Here is a 15561-nt window from a genome sequence, read left to right as displayed (position 1 = left end):
CTCTTCCAAAGGTCCTGAGTTCAATTCCCAGCAACCACATGGTGGCTCACAACTATTGGTAATGAGATGAGATCTGGTGCCCTCTTCTGGCCTGCAGGGATATGTGCAGACAGAACACTGTATACAAAATAAATAAATAAATAAATAAATATTTTTTTAAAAAAGTAGCTACCACAGTTAATCTTTCATTCTATTGGGCATGATAAATTTAATTCAATAGTTATATACATCTCAACTGGCTTTGAAAATTATAAATTTATAAACTCAAGTTCCAGTTGCTTTTGGAATACTATCTTACAAGGACTCCAACGTACAGTATGGCTCGTTAAGGAAGGGAATGGCTCAGTTGCCTTTAGCCTACTGGCTATGGGTGAGATAGGACCTCTGTTGGTCTTTTCTGTATCGAACACACAGATTGCAAGCCCAGTGCCACTTTGAGATCTTTGGCAGCAATTAACTATGCAGCTCACACACGATTGAGCCTGTATGATAATGAGTACTCAGAGACGGGTAATGCCTGGGGGGCACTCACCAACCTAAGATAGAGCACCTGTGTGGCCTGGGCAGGAGTCTCCATGATGGGTAAGGTGACCTGCTGACATCCCATGCAACCCAAGTCAGAAGCTCATTTTTTAATAAAAGGGGGACCTGTAGGTCTCTGGCCCCCGTTTTGGGTTAACTGTTGCCTTGCTTGTGGACCTTGACCTTGATATCCTCCCTATGCTAATTCCCTGCCAGGTTCCACCCTCCTGAATGCTTAAGGGAAGTTCCTTGTCTGTGTATCCTGAATAATGGGCGTTAACAGCTTAGATGCAAGATTGTAAAACATCAGTAGCGAACTTCTGCCCTCCGGGGTCCTCCCATTGTGCTGTAAGCCTGTATTTAAGACCTCCTACCCCCTTTAAGAAATGACATTCGACATTTAAAATTAATATATATATATATATATATATATATATATATATATATATAATTGAATGAATACTGTGAATGTAATCTATGACTACCACAAATGTGGTTAATATCATGAGTGTAATTAATGAATATCATGAGTGTAATTTAAAAAATAAATAAATAAAAATTTAAAAAAAAGAAAAAAAAAAAGAAAAAGTGGCAGTCACAATGGCCCAGTATTTATTTGTATATTGTCCTTTTCTCCCAGGATGTAAATGCCTGGAGGGAGGGGCTCCTATCTCTGCCCACTGCAGCTTCCTGGCACCTAGAGGATCAGACAAAGGAATGTCCAATATTTGCTGAATGAACAATTGACATGGTACTTAATAAGCCCCGGGGAACTGGAGGAGGCAAGGCATCCATTTCTGCCTTTCAGGCCTATCTTCATTAGCAAACTGGGTACCTACTAAGTTCATGAAGTCAACAGGTCACTTCCATGAGGACAGGACTGCAAAGACTAAGGCACCCTCTGTCCAGGGTTCGGGGAGGATCAGGGAAGGCTTCTAGTACTCTAGTGCAGGAGACGTTAGCTCTCGAGAAGCCAGGTCACACCTGGACGGGAGACTGGCGCCACCACGTCTCTTGGGGAAGTTTCCTCGGCCTCTCAATTTCCTATACGGCAGGGCAACACCCAGAAGCCTGCAGCCCCCTGGTGGCCAATCCTAAAATGCAGCCCCAAGCTGGACATGGTTGGCCAGCTCCTTTGACCACTGGACTCTGATCTCTCCAGAGATCTGATGGGGTGAAGGCAAGCCAGTTCTATTCTCACAGGAGGAAACGGTAGATTAGAGAGGTTAAGACAGGGACCTGGCTCAAGTTCTGTCTACAGAGTCCAGGCTTGGAGTGCCTTCCTCACCCACAAGGCAGTCACCCTCCCACAAGAGATACCAGGAGTAGGCAAGGGCTGGTGACAGCCCCCGTGGCCTTCCAGCTGAGTGACCAATAGCCATGTACAACCATGAGGTTGCCATAGGAAAGAAACAAGAAGGTACCTATAAGACCACAAAGCAAAGCTTAAAACGAAGCTCCTAGAAAGCATGTGTATGTTGAAGACACGCATGCTCACTCTGTTAGGTTTCCATTGCTGCGGTAAAACATCATGACCAAAAGCATCTTAGGGAGGAAAGGTTTTATTTCTCTCATCTCTCGGGTCACACTCCATTAGCAAGGGAAGTCAGAGCAGGAACTGAGGCAGAGGCCATGGAGGAATACTGCTTATTGGCTTGCTCAGCCTGCTTTCTTATAGTACCCAGAATCACCTGCCTAGGGACTGCGGCACTCACAGTGGGCTGGGCCCTTCCAGATCAATCATCAATCAAGAAAATGCCCTATGGGCCGATCTTATGGAGGCATTTTGTCAGGTGATTCCAGCCAGGGTCAAGTTGGCAAAATAAAACCAAAAAGCACCAACCAGGACACTGACCCAACAGTCATACGAAAACCATGCAAGCTTGGTTTGGAATGTATCAACTCAGCAGACCACTGTCTTCCAAGGACTCGCAGGCTAAGACTGCCATCAGAGAGCAGCTGAGGCCCACAGCAGGGATTTCCCAAGCCTTGCTATAACCTGCCTACACCAGTGTGTTTGGCCAATAGGCTTGATTAATGACCTTCTGTAGATCTAGGGCTTAAATGTTTATGTAACTGCTTCCACAGCAGCGTTCCGGGGCAACCTGAATCCATGCACAGGGCCATGGAAACCCTTAGCTGGTTCAGAATAGCTGGTTCAGAATAGCTGGTTCAGAATAGGCTTTCTCTGATTCCCTTAGGAGCAAGAGCTGTGTTTTACCTCGATGAAAGGGGCACAGTGATGATTGTGAATATGTTTCTCCTACTCATTTAGCTTTGTTTACCTGACTTGGGCAAACAAAGTGAGAGCCAGGGCTTTCCTGAGCCCACAGAAGTGCGCGGAAATGCACAGTTGTTGGTCTCTTCTCCCTCAACTTCTCCAAGGTTCAGGTTGCTGCCCAGGGCACGGTCCTCCCATGAGACACAGTCACTTCACAGGGCTCAGGTCCCATAAGACACAGACAGGTAGCTTTAGAGGGGCAGGACACTGCAGGGCAGTCACTTCACAGTGCACAGATTGCTTCACAGGCACAGGGCACTACAGAGTACAGTCACTTCCCAGGGCACAGGGCAATGTAGAGTGCAGGGCTTAGGTCACTCAGTGGCGCTCAGGTCACTCTGCAGGGCACAGGTGGCTCCTGCCTGGCCTCCTCCATCCCGGCAGAGGGTGACTCCATCTCTGGATTGCTCACAGGTGCAGGGTCCCTGTGGGGCCACAGGGTCACTGGTGGCCTGGCTCCGGTTCCCGGGCAGTGGTGGCTGGGCTTGCAGCACGCGGCGGCCCTTGCCAATGGCCAGGCGTGGCAGGCCTCGGTTGAGGCCATCCAGGAGTGCACAGGCCTGGCAGAGTGTGTGACTGGCCAGCGCCCCGCAGCGGGAGCAGGTGCCTGGAGGAGGCGGCCGAGCCGCCGGGGCAAGAGCGAGGCGCTCTGCCGAGTGCACGAGGTCCAGCACTGTGGATGGCCGCGCCGCCTCCAGCTGCTTGAGCAGGTCGCGAGCGTGGCCGCGGAAGGCCTCGGGCGCGTACACGCACTCCTCGGAGAAGTAGCGCAGGCGGCGGAAGTGCGCGTACAGCACCACCTCCTTCTGCGAAGCGAACTGCAGTGGCCGGCACCGCGGGAGGGCGCACCCCTCGCCCCCAGAGCCCAGCACTCCGCCCCGTGCCAGCCGCCCCGTATCACCACGCAGGAAGTTCATGAGCACTGTCTCCGCCATATCGTCGGCATTGTGGCCTGCGGGAGAGAGCTTGAGTGAAGGATGGGGACAGAAAAGAGGGGCCGGGAGGGGGCGCCAAGAACCCCTGGAAATGGAAAGTGGAGGACGCTGTTGGGAACCCCTGGACCAGGAGACCGAGGGGAGGATCCTATAGATAGAACTTCAGTAATGAGATAATGGAGAAGGGACCATAAAGTGGGGACACAGAGAACCCAGAGAGAAGAGGGGGCGGTGGAGACACCATGCCACCCCACGGCCTCGCAGGATACACTACCCCTCCACACCCTTCCTGTGCTCACCTGTCACGATATGTGTAGCTCCCACTAGGCGAGCGCCCTCCTCCAGCGCCCTCCTCCGCAGCACCCCGCAGAAGGTGCAGCAGGAACGGCTGCGGCCAGAGCCGGCCGTGCTGCGGGCCACGGCGTCCATCGTCCAGCCCCCGAACAGGTCTGCATAGGCCACAATGGTGAGCGGCAGCTCCCAGCGCGCTGCCTGGCTGCTCACGGCCTCCAGCGCTGCGTCACGGTAGCCGCCGATGCCTTCGTCCACCGCCACCAGGTGCAGCGTGATGCCCAGGCGCGGCGTGAGCTCGCGCAGCACATGTGCCAGGACCGTGGAGTCCTTGCCGCCCGAGGCGCCCACGGCCACCACGGCACCCGGGGGCAGCAGGCGCCCTGCGAGCACCGTGTGCAGCACCTCGGCCTCAAAGGCCGCACAGAAGCAGGAGCCGCACAGCGCCTGCCCTGAGCGCGGGCGGCGGAGAGCAGCACGAGCCGCGTGGCAGGAGGAACACGTTGGGGCGGGCATCGCAGGAAGCTTGTGATGTCTACACTGTGAAGGAAAGAGTAGGAGATCATTTGGGGCGTCTACACTGCAGGGCTGATGGGAGAGGAGAGGGGTCATAAGAGATACCCACACTGCTGGGCTAATGGAAAAAGAAGGGAAGCTGGTCACCCAGGATGTCTGCACTCTGGAGCTGAAGGGAGAGAGAAGCGGGTCACATGGATAGTCTATGTTGTGTGGAGGCTGCGGAAATGACGACCTACCCAGAGTGGCCCTTGCACAGGGGAGACTAAGGGAAGGGCAGCTTCTTTCTGCATCAAGAAAACAAAGACCCGACGATGTGATTTCAGGGGGGCAGGGAGGAAGACATGCAATAAGTGGGGTGCCTTTAAGAACGCGTTGCACAGTTTTGAGGTCACTATTATTACAGCCTTGACCATGGAGACAAGGTAGGTGTCACTGACTTTGACTTCCTGGGCTGACCAGAACCCGGAAAAGCCTGCTATTTGTAGACAGAGGGCTACAGATGTTTGGATTTTAGTAGAGGAGGTAGGATACCAGACAGCACCCATGAAAGGCATGGTGCCCTCCTCCTCTAGGCACACCGCAGCCTCCTGCATCACCTCTAGGTTACCAGTTCTGCTGAACCAGTAAAAACTTTGCGGGCTCAGTCCTCTCCCCCAGAGCACCGCATTTCCAGCTTGGACTGTTCAGTAGCCTCTTGTCAATCCGAGCAGGCACAGCTGCCCTGGGATTGACCACAATGATCAGGATTATCTGGCAACTGCCGACTTACTGTCACTAACTCCCACGAGGGCAGGACCAGTGCCACTCAGCCCTCAACCCCCACATGCCCGATTCCTTTCACCAAATGATGTTCTACAGGGAAATGAAGCTCCGCCCTTCCAGGCACTCAGACTTCACGCTCTGGGGTCTAGGGCCACCCTGATCACTCACCCTGTGGGGGGCTCAAAATGCAAAATCCAGTCTTGACTTGCTTTCCAAAGTCCCTAATCCATCCTCAGAACTCATGTTCAGATCCCCTAAAAGAGTACAGCCCATCCTGTTTGTAGCTTCAAAAGAGAGGGAGAAACCAGATACTTCCCACCTACTCCATGGCCAGCATGCTTGTCTCAGTCATTGGTCTCTGCCTTGATCTCCTCTCCTTTACAATCGCTGTTTTGCATATTAACAATCAGCAGATCCAGCCCAGTTATCTTTTCTAGGTTCTTCTGTGACTAAGGTTAGCACTGGCCCACTCACAGCCTGGGAGGCCCTGTGGCTCCTCCCCCTTACTCTCAAGTATCCCAGGAACACACCCCCTTTGGCCCCAAGAGTTCTTTCTGATTGCTGAGCCCAGCAAGCAGCGCTCAGAGCTCACTCGTCCCTCATGACCGAGCATTGCTCCTTGAAATATTTCCTTCCTGGCTTTTGATTCCATCCTCCCTCTTGCCTGGATTATGCACCCATCAGTGTCTCACCACTTCATTCCCTCAAGCCCTGCCCAGCAAGCTGAGAATCACCAAGCTCAGAAGGTGCCTCCAGGATCAACCTCCAAATGACCCAGTGAAGATTCTTGCTGGGCAACTTTCAGACCTCAATTGCCCCTGAAAACTGTCCCTTCTGCCTGGCATCTCTGTCTCCTGAGAGTGGCCACCACCTTCTGCCTGGCATTTATTCAGAATGGGGTACAAAGTCACTCTAATCCTGTAAGGGGGTTACTGTTATGAGGAGTAGCTTATGGGCGCAGGCAGAAACGGAAGCCAGGAGACCACATCGGCAGTCCTGAGCTGAGTAAATAGCTGGGAGGAGGGAGAAAATTGTGTACAGACGCTGCAAACCCAGAGGTAATACCAGGCATGGTGGCGCACACCTTTAATCCTAGCACTCAGGAGGCACAGACAGGTGAATTTCTGCAAATTCCAGGCTAGCCTGGTCTACATAGTGAGTTCCAGGCCATTCAGGACAACATGGTGAAATCTCGTCTAAAAACAAAAACACAACAAACAAAAAAAACCGAGGTGGTGCCTCCGAGTGGCCGACTTTCCATAAAGGGCAGAGGAGAGGTCTCCAGAACTACTTAACTGGGAACAATAGAAGGCAGATGGTCTGCCACCACCAGGTGAACAGAGGCCTGGCAAGAGGCCCGATTAGAGGGGGATCCTAGTCAGAACACGAGTTGGCAATCATAAAGGCGAGTGCTAAATCCCTTGAGAGACCTTCACCTCTCCGGTGGCACCACAATCCCGAGCTCGCTCGACCCGGAGCAAGAGGAACACTAACCTGGGTGGAATGGGCTCTGCACTCTGCCTGCCACGCGGAAGCCTGGAGCGGAAGCTGCCCTGAGACTACAACTCCCACAAGCCCTTGGACTGTCTTGCCTACGACTACCAGAATGTAACAGCTCCAGCGGAACGCCTGTAACTCTACAGCAGCTTGGACTACAATTCCCAGCAATTCCCACTTGAGGGCACGGCTTTGCTTCAATCTATGGCTCCCAAAACGCAGGGCTCCTTAAGGTGCACACGCTGGTGTGGAGACCGAGCTCAGGGTACTGCTGTTGCCCTGGCAACGCGAGGTCACCAGGCGAGATGCTCGAAATCAGAAGTGGCTGTGGTCTAATTTCTTAGTTTTGCGATTTATTATATGCTACCGCTGCTTTTTTTTTTTTTTAAATGAATATAGACCTCACTATATAGACCAGGCTGGCCTTGAACTCAGAACCCCACCTGCTACTGCCTCCAGAATGCTAAGATTAAAAGCGTTTGCCATCTTGCCCCTTTCTATTTCTATTTTCTTTCTTTTCTTTTTTCTTCAGAGAGGTGAAAGGAGTCCAGATGACTCACGGCTACACACGCTATTGTAATATACATCAGTAAATTGTCATTGTGTGCTGCTTAAGGTTGCTCAGAACCTGGCTCTGGAGGTGGGATTGCCCGCCTCATCCTTTAGACCCAAGCATTGGTTCAGCTGCCAGCTGGCCTCCTGGCCCTGTGAGAAAGAGAGGGAGAACAGCCAGAGATGGAAATGCCGCGTCCTTGAGAACAGAAGGCGAGTAAATTCTCAAAGAAGGATAGCGCATCCTTGAACACAGATGGGATGTGAGCCGTGCTCAGATACCTCTGCTACTGCTCATCCCGTGTGATATAAACTAAAAATATCTGTTGTGGGAACGGCTGTTTCAGAGACGGTCTGCCTGGGACCCTCTTCTTCAGCCAGAGGCTTCTGCTGACTGTATGGTTGGTTCCCCGGCTTCCCCAGCTGTTTCTGCTGGATGTTCGTTACATGTCTGATCTGGTGCCCCGTTATCTCTCTGCAGTCTGCTGTTCATGAACTTGAAATGAAAAGCACTGCTGTCATGGATCATTCCCCAGTTTGAGACAGCTCTCTCTACAGGCTGAACCGCACTCCAGCTCCTCACTAGAGGATTCTAGGCAGGAACTCTATCATTGAGCCACATCCCAGCCTCACACTGGGGAATTCTAACTCAGTGCTCTACCATGGAGTTATGCTGCCAGCACCTTCCTGGGGAGATTCTAGGCAAATGTTTTAACACTGAGTCATGCCCAAGCTCCACACTGGTGGATACTAGTTAGCACTCTTCTGAGCTACAGCCTCAACACGTGCCCCTTCCTATGCTTTTGATTTTTAAACAGAGTCTCACTATGTGGTCCATGCAGGCCTCAAATTTACAATCCTTCTGACTTTGTCCTCCAAGTAGCTGGAATTACACCTTTGAGCTACAAGGCTGGGTTCAGCTGTGTGGTAGATAGACCTAGACCAGTGGTTCTCAACCTTCCTGATGCTGAAAGACCCTAGCCCTTCAGGCTTACACCCCCAAGCCTCAGGAAAAGAGAAACTTCAAGCACCAGGGAATGAGAAACTAAAAATCTAGTTCTAAGGGCAACCTGACTCAGCCACTACTCAATCACCCCTGCCAAAATGTAACAATGTAAAGAGATTTCTGTTAAGAGATGTGCACAGCTGTGACTGGGATAGTTGTAGGTGTTGCAGGAAGGACCACTGTGACCTGTGTGCAAACTCCACTCCTGCCCTGATACCCCCCTTGAGGTTTCAGAAAAAATGTACCTGTTGACATAACTGTACCCCCTCTGTGATCACTCTGTAACCAGACCATGATCTTGTGAAATGAAATTGTATGGGAATTGTAATCTTATGCCTTTTGTGGGTTTTTCCTTTAAAAGCCCCCATGGGGCTGCAGTAAGATGCGGCTCTTGCTCTCAGGATAAGAGTTTGCCCTACTGTACAGAAGCTTTAATAATAAAACCTCGTGCTATTGCATCAACTGGACTGGAGTCTGGGTTCTTGGGGCACCCACTTGAGACCCTAAACTTTGGGGTCCAACAATGCTGTGACCCTTTAATACAGTTCTGTATGTTCTGGTGATCCCCCAATCATAAAGTTATTTTCTTTACTACTTCGTGTCTATAATTTTGTTACTATTATGAATCATAATGTAAATATCTGTGTTATCTGATGGTCTTAGGTGACCCCTGTGAAAGGGTCATTCGACCCAAAGGAGTCATGACCTACAGGTTGAGAAATGCTGACCTAGACCATGGGGATGATGTTTCGATACCATAGAAAGAGCCAGCTCAGTTATCTGACCAGTCCACTCTGTCCTGTGGTCCTTGTATGTAGCATGAATTCTAATTGGTCTTGATAATAAAAACCCGGAGCCAGATAGCGGGATAAATGCTGGAAGATCAGAGAGACAAAAGAGCAAGCCACAGCCACCACATCTTACCTCACCAACTCCTCAGCCTGAAAGAGAGTGAACTCCTGTCTCCTCCCACCTTATATTCCTTCTCTGTCCAGCCATATCACTTCCTGTTTCCATCTCCCCTAGTGCTGGGATTAAAGGCATGAGATCCCAAAGGCTGGATCAAAGGTGTGTGCCACCACTGCCTGGCTCTGTTTATCTTTTAGACTGGATCAATCTTGTGTAGCCTAGGGTGACCTTGAGCTCACAGAGATCTGTCTGCCCCCTGAGTGCTGGGATTAAAGCTATGTGCCACCACTGGCTGGCCTCTATGGCTAACTAGTGGCTTAGCTCTGTACTCTGATCTTCAGGCAAGGTTTATTTGGTGTGTTTATGGCTCAATGCCCTAATTTGCTTCCTAGTTGCTGTGATAAAACACTGACCAAAATGAACTTGCATTTATTTTAGCCTACAGACCACAGTCCATCATCAAGGGAAGCTGTGGCAGGAGCTGAAGTCAGGAGCTGGAGCAGAAACCATGGAGGAACTCTATTTAATGACTTACTTCCAGGCTCCCATTTAACTGCCTTTCTTATACTGGGAGGACCATCTTCCCAGGAGTGGTGCCATCCACAGGGAGCTGAGTCCTCCCACATCAGTCAACAATCAATAAGATCCCACATGGGCTGATCTGACTGAGGCAATTTCTCAGTTGAGGTTCCTTTTGCTTCTGTGTTACAAGTTGATAACCTAGCTTAACCATCGACAGCCGACATTTGCTCACCAGTGTCACTTAAGTAGAAACTATCACATTTCTGTCCCAGATACTGCATTTCCTGTGGTACCATTACCTTTCAGGAAAATATCACACATGGGAGCTGAGGATATACCTCAATTGATAGAGTGTTTAGCCACGGGTTCAAGTCCCAGCACTGCCCAGACCACATGGGTGGTACCTACCTGTAATCTGAGCACTTGGGATGTGGAAGCAAGAGGAGGATGTGGAGTTCAAAGTGGCCTGTGGCCACATAGTGAGTTTGAGGTCTGCCTTGGTTATGTGGGGCCTTCTCTTAATCAACCAGTAAGTAAAATTTAAATGTAATCCATTCAGTACAGTATGTAGAAAAGTTACTGGGAAAAGTAAATTCTCATCTTACTTTTCTCTATTATTCATGGTTACTGTGACTTTCTTCACCTTTTGTTGAGCATCAAAACTTATTCGTTTCCTAATTGATTTAAACCAGCAAGGCTGCATCTGGATCACTCCACTTCCAGTTCTTCTCCAGGCTCTTTCAAGAAGTTAAACTTGAGAAGGGGAACTTGGCTGGGTTTGGATGTATGACCTCAAGCGTTCACCCACTGTCTTAGGGTTTCTCCTGCTGTGAAGACATTATGACCATGGCTGTTGCAGGGTATTTGATCACACTGTGAACCCCGAGATCGCATTATTTACTGGAAAAACCTGTTTCTAGTTGTGGTGTGGCTTAGCCCTAGCACGCACCGTTTTTTGCTTAAATATTGTAAACAGGATTAAATAAAGTCAACCATAAGTCCAGAGGCAGAGCAAGCAACTAGTTGACAGGAAGTGAACATAGGGGAAAAACCATAGAGGGTAAACAGAGAGTCAGGAGGATGGATAGAGAGACGCACAGGAAGTGGGGTGGGGGAGGCACTGAGTTTGAGGAGGTTGTTTGGAGATGGTGTAAAAGAAAAAAAGCTTCTGGGATGTCTGCTGAGGAGGAAGGTTAACTGGGTGCTTTCTCTGCCTCTCTGAGCTAGCAGGCTTTCACCCCAGCATCGGCTCCCAAGTCTTTATTAGTAAAATCAAATGACTAAGATTTTGTTAAAAACAGCTCTTATAAAGGAAAACATTTGGAGGGGCAGCTTACAGTTTCAGAGGTCCAGTCCATTATCATCAAGGTGTGACATGGTGACGTGCAGGCAGATATGGTGCTGGAGCTCAGAGTTAATACATATTGATGGGCAGATAGGCAACAGCAAGTGAACTGAGACACTTGAAGGCATGGCTTGAGCACATATGAGACCTCAAAGCCCACCTCCACAGTGACGCATTTCCTCCAACAAGGCCACACCTCCTAACAGTGCCACTTCCTTTAGGGGCCATTGTTTTCAAACCACCATCCTCCACCCCCCATGGGCAAATCTATTTTCCAACAAGATGTGGCTGCCCACTGGATCTGTCCTACCTGCCTTTGCTGGAGACTAGAGACACAACATGAGTGTGCTATATCAGCTGAATGAATGAATAATGAATGGAATGAGTGAATGAAATTCCATCCATCATATCATGGGACACAGGTGATAGTTCAAAAGCATTAAATTGGACCAGTGGACAAAAGTTGATAAAGGAGAGAATGGAGCACGAGGTAGAGAATGCACGCAACTGGACAGTTCACTCCTCACACTAGCAAGATTTGTATTGCCATACAAGTACCACAAACTGTGCAGCTTATAAACATCAGAGATTTATTCCTTATAAAACAGGTTAATCAGTGCAGTGGCAGATTCAATGTCTGATGAATGATTATGTCTTCACAAATGATGCTTTCTCATGTGGTAGAACAAGCAAACCACCTTCCTTGGGTGTCTTGTATGAGGGGCATTACTCCAATTTGTGAAGGCGCCACCCCCATGACCTAAGCCATTCCTAAATGTGCTGGCTAGTTTTATGTCAACTTGACATGAGATAGAGTCCCCAGAGAGGAGTTTTAACTAATAAAATGCCTCTATAGATGGGGCTGTCAGCAAGCCTGTAGGGCACTTTCTTAATTAGTGATTGATGAGGGAGGGCCCAGCCCATTGTGGGTGGTACCAGCCTGGGGCTGGTGGTCCTGGATTCTCTAAGAAATCAGGGTGAGCAAGCCTCAGGAACAAGTCATAAAGCAGCACTCCTCTATGGGCTCTGCATCAGCTCCTGCCTCCAGGTTCTTGCCCTGCCTGAGTTCCTGCCCCTACTAATTTTGATGATGGAACTGTGAGTGAAATAAGCCCTTTGCTTCCTGAGTTGCTTTGATCATGGGGTCTTATCACAACAATAGTAAGCCTAACTAAGACACTAAACAACTCATCTCTGTGGGACTGGAAAGATGACTCAGAAGAGTGCTTGAGTGTGGGGATCTGAGTTCGGATCCCCAGTTCCCACATAAGAACCAGGAGAGGTGGTGTGAATCTGTAATGACAGTGCTGGAGTGTGGAGGCAGAGTCAGGCAGATCCCAGAGGCTCACTGGCCAGCCAGGAGAGCCTGTCTTAGTGTTCTTTTTTTCCTGTTGATAAAATATCCTGACAAAGCAACTTAAGGGACAAACATTTATTTATGCTTGCAGTTCAGGATACAGTCCACCATGGCAGAGAATCAGGGCAGCAGGAGCTTGAAGCAGCTGATCACATTGCTCCACAGTCAGGAAGCAGAGAGCAATGAAATCATGGTGGTGCTCAGCCACTTTCTCCTTTTCATACGATCCAGGATCCCAGCCCAGGGAATGGAGCCACCCACAGTGAGCAGGCCTTCCCATCTCAACTACTCTAATCAAGATAATGCCCCACAGGCATGACCAGAGACCCAGCTCCTATGTGGTCTTAGGTCTTGCCAAATTGACCATTGAAACTAACCATCACAGATCCTGCTCAGAAATTAAGGTGGAGAGTGACAGAAGAAGATACCCAAAGCAGAGCTCTAGATTGTATATGCGCATGTACAGGAAAGTGCACCCCTCTACACACTGACCTCCCTCCATCCACAAGAACCTACCTGTTATCACCACAGCCTTGGGGATAAGGATCTCAGCACGTGTGTTTGGGAGGGATCAGATGCCACCTTAGCACTTTCATTCTGGAACTCAAGGTCTTCTGAAAATGGGGAAGTGACACTCTAGGTCTTCTCAGTTCTTGTGGGCTGTGGAGTCGTAAGTTCCTCTCTCAGATGCAGGTTCTCGGAGTCTTCTCTTCCTGTCCTGCTTTCTTTACAAACTGGGGACAACAGGGAACCAGATGGGCCATGGCCCAGCCCTTCTGACCACTGAGTTGCTGCAATTTCTGCTAACTAAGAGAGAGAGCGTTGGGCAAAGATGGGGATAAAGGTTAGTTGCCACTTGAAAATGCAGAAAGTGGTGTGTGTGCACTCTCATATGAGAGATAGAGATAGATAGATGATAGATGATAGATAGATAATAGATAGATAGATGATAGATAGATAGATAGATAGATAGATAGATAGATAGATAGATGAGAGAGAAAGAGAGACAGAGACAGAGAAAGAGAGAGAGAGAGACTGAGAATGCTAGTTGAGGATGGTGGCTAGACATGCCTAAACCCACATGTATTAGTCAGGGTTCTCTGAAGGAACAGGATTTATAGAATGAATATACACTATATATATGATATATACCATTATATACACATATACGATTTACCAGAATGATCTACCGGCTGCGGTCCAGCTGGTCCAACAATGACTGCTATCAAATGGAAGGTCCAAGAATCCAGTCGTTCGGTCCAGGAGGCTCAATGTCTCAGCTGGTTTTCAGTGTGTGCTGGAATCCAGAAGAAGTAGGCTCCAATGCAGCAGCAGCAGGTGTGCCCAGATCAGAGGTGGATCTTCTCACCTAAAGAGATCCAGATTAAAAGTGGGTCTTCCCACTTGAAATGATGAGGGGAAAAAAAACCCTCACAGGTGTGCCCATCACTTGGGTTTACTTAATTTCAGATGCAGTCAAGTTAACAACCACGAATAGCCGTTCTTTGAAAAAATCAACAAGATAGACAAACCCCTAGCCAAATTAACCAAAAGGCAAAGAGAGAGCACCCAAATTCACAAAATCAGAAATGAAAAGGGAGACATAACAACAGACAATGAGGAAATCCAGAGAATCATCAGATCATACTTCACCTGTACTCCACAAAAATGGAAAACCAGGAAGAAATGGACAATTTTCTGGATAAATACCACATACCAAAATTAAATCAAGACCAGATAAACCATTTAAATAGACCAATAAACCCTAAAGAAATAGAAACAGTCAATAACCACGAATAGCCATCACGGGGAGCAAACGTAGAATCAGGAGAAGGGAATATGTGGATGGCCCTGGAGGGCTCACAATGGATGGTTTCTTTCAGGCACTCATCTTCTGGTATATCTCTGGGTCACTTTTCTGCAAGTATCTCAGATGTTTCAAGGAAAACTGATGTAAGTCAAAGGAGGCACAACCTCTTAGGAATATTTCCACTTCCTCCTACCTCCCACCACAAGTTAAACACAGTCTTCTTCTAGGAAATGCTGACCATCCCTGAGGGTAGACAATGCAAGGCTGGTGTTCCTCACTTTACTTCCTCTGTTCACAGGAACCTCTGGTGAGTGGGCGACCCTGAGTAAACTAGTAGTCATTGGAGCAAGGGGACAGTAAGAGACAACAGCAAGGAAGAAATATGTAATGATGGGCTGTGGCCATGACTCAGCAGTAGAGAGCCTGTCTGGAATACTCAGTGAGAGGATGGGGTGTGGCTCAGTGGTAGAGCCCCTGCCTAGAATCCCCCAGTGAGGGGCTGGAGACGTGGCTCAGCAGCAGAGCATCTACTAATGTGAGGGACCCTGAATTCCAACACCAACAAGAAATCCATCCTGGAACAAGGAAGGACATTTTACTTTTACAAAAATCTGTGTTATTGTAGTTTTCAAGGTCAATGCTTGAGCACTAGTGGCCCCAAGAGAGCAGGCTTGGCCACACTCACCCTCCATACACCAACTAAAGACATAAGAAAGAGGGAGATTTAATGTAACTTGGTTACACCGGGAAGAGAAACAAATAGAGGTTCAGTGACCCTCAAGTCCATCTTCAGGGTCCTGATGTCAAGTTTAGGTTTAATTAGAGGGCAAGAGGTGTGCATGATCAAGTAGTCCTGGTCAAGGTGTGGTGGTGCCCATCAGTGACACATACTTGTTTGGCCCACAAGGTGTTCCAATGTGTTGTCAAAACTGTGTGGATTCTACCTGGGTGGTGAGTTCATCCTGTAGGTGTTATGTGGACTTTAGCTTTTCTGTTTCCCCAACATGGGAGTCCTGTGGAAATTTTAATTATTTGGGGGCCCATTGTCCCAAAAAGTCTGATAGCCAAATGGAGGTCACAAGCACCTCTCTCTAAAATATCTCCCCTCCTGCTAGATAGGTTACATCTCTAGCAAGTCCCACTGTATAGTGCCTCAGCCTCCACTTCCCCGGGTCTCCTGGGAGTGAGACTCCCCTCTGTGGCCTCCGTGTATTCGCTTTTGTTGTGTTTGTTTTGGTTTGGTTTGAGGGTTT

General features: G+C 48.9%; 1 protein-coding gene across 4 annotated transcripts; it reads right to left on the bottom strand.

Annotated features, from left to right (window-relative positions):
* Nucleotides 1-2068: 2068 nt before the first annotated feature.
* On the bottom strand, nt 2069-14035 carry Ctu1 (cytosolic thiouridylase subunit 1). 4 transcript variants are annotated; one of them, XM_037200101.1, is made up of 4 exons: nt 13676-14035; nt 13015-13232; nt 4038-4569; nt 2069-3755 (listed from the first exon to the last, which is right to left on the bottom strand). In XM_037200101.1, exons 3-4 carry the CDS (start codon nt 4543-4545, stop codon nt 3118-3120), a joined length of 1146 nt encoding a protein of 381 aa, XP_037055996.1. In that variant the 5' UTR covers nt 4546-4569; nt 13015-13232; nt 13676-14035; the 3' UTR covers nt 2069-3117. The 4 variants fall into 4 exon arrangements, with proteins under 4 accessions (XP_037055996.1, XP_037055991.1, XP_028714150.1 ...); XM_037200096.1 differs by lacking the exon at nt 13676-14035 and having other exon boundaries at nt 13015-13399; XM_028858317.2 differs by lacking the exons at nt 13015-13232; nt 13676-14035 and adding an exon at nt 6805-6857.
* Between the last annotated feature and the right edge of the window lie 1526 nt (nt 14036-15561).

Source organism: Peromyscus leucopus, chromosome 1 (genome assembly GCF_004664715.2).
Source record: "Peromyscus leucopus breed LL Stock chromosome 1, UCI_PerLeu_2.1, whole genome shotgun sequence".
NCBI lineage: Eukaryota > Metazoa > Chordata > Mammalia > Rodentia > Cricetidae > Peromyscus > Peromyscus leucopus.
This window is presented reverse-complemented; position numbering and strand designations above follow the sequence as displayed.

Coding starts and splice junctions, on each gene's coding strand:
- Ctu1 (XM_028858316.2), bottom strand. CDS start 4,641: ATGACCCCTCTCCTCTCCCATCAGCCCTGCAGTGTAGACGCCCCAAAT. Junction 3,756..4,037: donor AGCTACACATATCGTGACAG/GTGAGCACAGGA, acceptor TCTCTCCCGCAG/GCCACAATGCCGACGATATG.